Source organism: Empidonax traillii, unplaced genomic scaffold (genome assembly GCF_003031625.1).
Source record: "Empidonax traillii isolate 1590-97213 ecotype Southwest subspecies unplaced genomic scaffold, ASM303162v1 scaffold1648:size110950, whole genome shotgun sequence".
Classification (NCBI taxonomy): domain Eukaryota; kingdom Metazoa; phylum Chordata; class Aves; order Passeriformes; family Tyrannidae; genus Empidonax; species Empidonax traillii.
Window position 1 is genome coordinate 53,494 of NW_020956841.1, and position 4,943 is coordinate 58,436.

A 4,943-nucleotide genomic window follows, 5' to 3' on the forward strand; every position below is an offset into this window, starting at 1 on the left:
ATCTCCCTCTCCTGAAGGTGAGGAGGCAGTGAAAAAGCTGAGCAAGGGCCATTGTTATCATCCTTAGCTCTGATCTTTTTCCTTCAGACTGTGTCTAGAAATGGGTTTGGAACTATCTGAAGGGAAATGAGCTCACTGAGGAAATTATTAGTCTGAAGAAACCAAATAGCAGGAACAATCAACACCCCCTCCCATCTCCCCCCCACCTCCTGCCTGAAAAAGAAAAAAGGTCCCAAACAAACTCAGCAGCTAAGATCTTCCCATTTCTTTCAGGATACTTTCTTTTCATGGTGTTTCCAACTGGAAGAGCTATCTCTGTAACTGTTCTAATCTTGGTTCACGTTGGCAGGGCATGCAGCTGAACAGCATAGCTGCTGTGGCATGAGCATGGTAGTTCCCATCTGCTTCCCTCAAGTGCCTTTTGGGTCTCCCTTGATGCAGCACCACAGCACTGGACATCATGGAAGCCTCAGTTTTACAGTGTGTTGTAACTGTGCCTCCAAGCACTGTGTTTATGAGTTTAATCACTCTCCCTCCTGCTGTGCAGTTTGACCCCACTCTTTATACATGCTAATAATCATATCAATTCATAATACCCAGACATTCTTTTATGTCTCCTCTTAACATGTATTTCATTGTCAAAAATATTTTAAGATATCAGTTAAAACTATTACATTCGCCTTTTATCTAATATAGTAAATTGTTATTTCAAAGCATTTCATAAACTTATTACTCTGAAGCCAGTACACTCCAAGAACAAGCGAGTCATTGGTTTTATAGATGGGACTGAAACTCTCACAATTGTAATTTATAATCTAGACATTATCTAAATTCATGCAGAAAGGATATACAGCATAAAAATACTTGAGCTGAGGCCTTTAGAATAGATTCATCAAACACATTATTTGATAAAACACGACAGGGTTTTTTTGAATATATTTTGTCAACTTCATGTGAAACTTCAAAGTAACATAAAACATGAGAAGAAAACAGCTTTCGAAACAACTCAAAACTGATGAAAGCAATAGCAAATCACAAAAAAATAAATTTTTGATCTGAATAGTCAACCCAAGAAGAAGATTTTCAACAGATAGATTTATGTACCCACACCTCTTTACATTTTGATCACCAGCATGCTAATCCACTTCCAAGAAAATCAAAATAATAAGCATAAAATATATTTCAAACATAAGTATCCATTTCTTTAAGAGATATTTAACTACTAAATTGTTATAAACATACTGAAATCCTAACACAAATAAACCTGATTCAGAATGTAATTTATTTACCTCCATTGTATGTTTCCAAATCTTAATTTTTCCCTCAGGTTATCATTCCTCATTTGCCTGTCTAAAATCATATTCTGTTTCTATGTCACGCTAACTATGACTTGTAAAAAATGTTTTTAATCAAATTTTAACATTCTAAAGTGAAAAATCCTTTGAGTTGATATTTATGATCTCTGTACATTTTTGTCTGTTTTAGCCCCATTTTCTTCAGTTCTAACATATTATAAAACTGTCAGTCTTATACAAAACTTGTGAAATCACAAAGAACCTGAGCTTGATTTATTATTTAAGTACTTTGTTTTCATTCAATGTATTTTTATTCTATATTGAGTATGATGGAAGGATCTAGAGTGGTGCACAAGTAAGGCAAAAATGCATATCATTTCAAATGTTCTGAAATATTAAGGAGGAGTAGTCAAAGAAATCTCTGGAAGATGCAAGTTACTGATTAAGAAAAAAAGGCAGTGAAACAATACATGCAAGTTTTGATTTCTGATCTCTTACTGGAGAGTGTTTCTCTCAAGCTTGGGGCTTGGAGACATATCTTCCAAATGGCACTTAAAATGCTGAAAAAGGTTCCTAAATGCCAATTTCAGTTTTGAATTGACCACGATCAGGATAATTGAGTGCATGGAAGGATATGCCCCAGCTACAACTAAGGATACAGCAACTTTCACAATATCTTTACTTTTAGATGTCGACAGTATCAACAGAATTTGAGCTACAAAACTGGAAAGATACAGGATTAAGAAAGAAATAATGGATTTAATGGCAGTTAGGTGAACATCTATCAAAGCATTCCTGAAAGTATCTCCATAACATTGCATCTGCTTTCTGTGTTTCCACAGAGAGGTAAGTAACAGAGCTGAGGTTACCACAGATAGTACTAGAGGGAAAAAGCAGCCTACAAAGTAAAGAAGCAGCAGATAGAGATGTGAACTATCCCAGTCAGTGATGTGAGCTGTGCTATTTTCTCTGCAGTTCCCTGTTGAGCTGCAGAGGTAAGTGCTGGGTGTAGTCCATAGTAAAGGAAGGGAAGTCACAGAAGACATCACCAGCGATCCAAGAAGAAGCCACGGGACCATCCCAGCTATTCTGAACTTGATTTGCAGCAGCAGCCATTGGTTGACATTGATTATTTTTACACAGTAGAGTACATAGAGCCAAGTACTGAACCACAAGCTGGCGTGGTTTACAAACATCCATACAGCACCAAAGACTTTGTACACCGAAGCCAACTTAAACACATCTGTAAAGTAGAGACTATGGATGTGCATCAGTACTGTCACCTGCAAGATAAATCTTGATGTGCTCAGAAAGATCAGGATCATATCAGCAGGAGAAATTTTTTTGCTTTTGATCCAGTTAATGGCATTAGCAGTCGTAATAAATCCATTTCCAATAAATCCAACAACAACTTCAACAGCTACAATACTTATTGAAATTATAAGAACTGGTGGCAACATCTTGCTGCTTTGGTAGCCTCTGCCTGATTATCCTGTGTAGCTGTGCAAGAAGCTGGGCAGTTCTGTTGGTATCTGACTAGTCCCAGCTCCAGTCTGCTCACCTTATATATAGGAACAAAAAGACATCTTGAAATGATAATGGATCTGGAAATGAGTGTGGAAAATTAGTATTGGTGTTTTTCCTGAATGTGCAAATCAGAGAAAGATTTAATAATTAACTCTAATCTTTTACATGCATAAGATTTGCCTGTGTTTTTCCTTAGGGATTTAGATAGCCACCTGTCTTTTGTCCTGTTGTTTATATTCTTATCTAGAGTGGCAGCAAGCTCGGTGGCTCTCTGACTACAACAATACCTGCCAGTGTAGAAAAGGATTCACTGTGAAACCCAACAGAGGCAGTGAACGTGTCAGGTGATAAGTGGTCTTATATTGTAACTAGTATCTTTCATACTGTGTTGAAGGTCTAGAAATCATAACTAGACCAATTAGTTGCAACTGCTTTAACATGAAGAAAATTATACACCCCTCAGCCTTATTCTAGAGGAGCACTCCAAACAACAAAGACATATTTACCCAAGGGTTATTGCTACATTTAGCTGTCAACTTCTTATATGTGTGCATATATATGGGATCAAAAGGTGTCAAAGGCCAGTTATACAATGACCAGTGATGATAGGCTAGAGGACAGGCTAGAGGCTGATGACAGTCAAATAGAGGCCATCTAGCAGAACTCTGGTCAAAGCCCAGCCTTCACCAGCTATATCGCTGTCTAAGCCTCTATCTCACCTGCCTGCCATGGAGTTTATTAGCCCAGATCGTGGATTTAGACCTGTTCTGCTTTATAGAGTGAAAATGTGTCACCCATCTTCATCCATGGCTTTAGCTAGATGCTGTAATGAGCACAGCAGTCCAGAACAGTGGTGGGCCTCATTAATCTGCATTTGCATTAGTGCTTATTTGTAAAGAAATACGTCTGGGTTTACAGAACCTCACCTTCTCAATCCCAAGCCAATTAATCCAATCTGTGAATACAGTATTGACACATTCATGTTGCCAATGGATAATTTCTTGAAATAGAGAAATATGAAATACAGTGAAGACTTTGACAACAGAGTAAGAAGCAGTTGAGATAAATTTGCTGTAAAAAAAATTTAGAAGTTTTTGGCTATAAAATATTTACTAGTTTTGTTAGAAAGTTGACATATATTTCTGCAGTCCAATTCTCAACAGAGTAAAATCTCTTAAAGTAAAAGGTAGATGAAACTTCTAATCTGGATGTGGTAAAAACTGTCAGTTGGATTTACTGTTTATCATTACATTCATGCTTCAAGTTTTTGTTGAATTGTTAAGAAGAGAAACAGATAGCTCAAATAACCTATTCATTAACCTATTGAAATGAAAAGGTGGATTTAAAATCTCCATAGCTTTTGCTTCTGTCAGTAATTCATTAATATTAAACTTAGCTAGTAATCTCAAAAACTAGGAGCTTTCTTCTCTAACACCTGAACATACTTTTGTCATCACAACCATGTAAATTTTTTAAAAAGGAATTTAGTCACATGTTCAAAATATTGTATGTCAAATTCAGATTTTAAAAGGCTCTAAAGAATAAAACAAAGAACCAAACAAATTTAAACTGAGAATATATTGGTATGTTCACTTTTTCTATCATTGTCATTCTTCACCAAAAGTATCAAAAATAGTGGAAAAGGCACAATTTACTAGGAAAAACAATGATAAAGTGTAACTCAATGACTACTGTGTATTTTAAAGCTATATGCCTAAATCTTCTTTTATGCAGAATATGTATTACATAATTACAGTATTTAGTTACCTTAAATGTGTAGGTTTTAAGTTACTCAAGGGAACAAGAAAATAACACTATTTTTACGTACTTGTAAAAAAACAGCACTGCAATTACAAAGTGAAAAAATCTACAACAGAAAATATAGTCTAGAAAACTGCATGACTAAAGCAAATTCTCAGCTGTTCCAACAAACAGTTTCAAAATTCTGTTCTATCTCCATATGCACCATCAAAAATGAGAATTTTAAAGAAAACCATATCTGATCTTTACATACTCATTTCATTTTCCTGTAAACGAGACCCAAAATGGGAGTAACTGAGAGCAAAGTAACATTCCTACTGATGCCCTAGAGTTTTGATTTTTGTAAATTTTGTAGATTTT

At 35.7% G+C, this 4,943-nt stretch overlaps 1 protein-coding gene across 1 annotated transcript; it reads right to left on the bottom strand.

Moving 5' to 3' along the window:
• Positions 1–1,789: 1,789 nt before the first annotated feature.
• Positions 1,790–2,755, bottom strand: LOC114070652 (taste receptor type 2 member 40-like). The gene has a single exon (XM_027908179.1). The coding sequence runs from the start codon at positions 2,753–2,755 to the stop codon at positions 1,790–1,792; it is 966 nt and encodes a 321-aa protein (XP_027763980.1).
• Between the last annotated feature and the right edge of the window lie 2,188 nt (positions 2,756–4,943).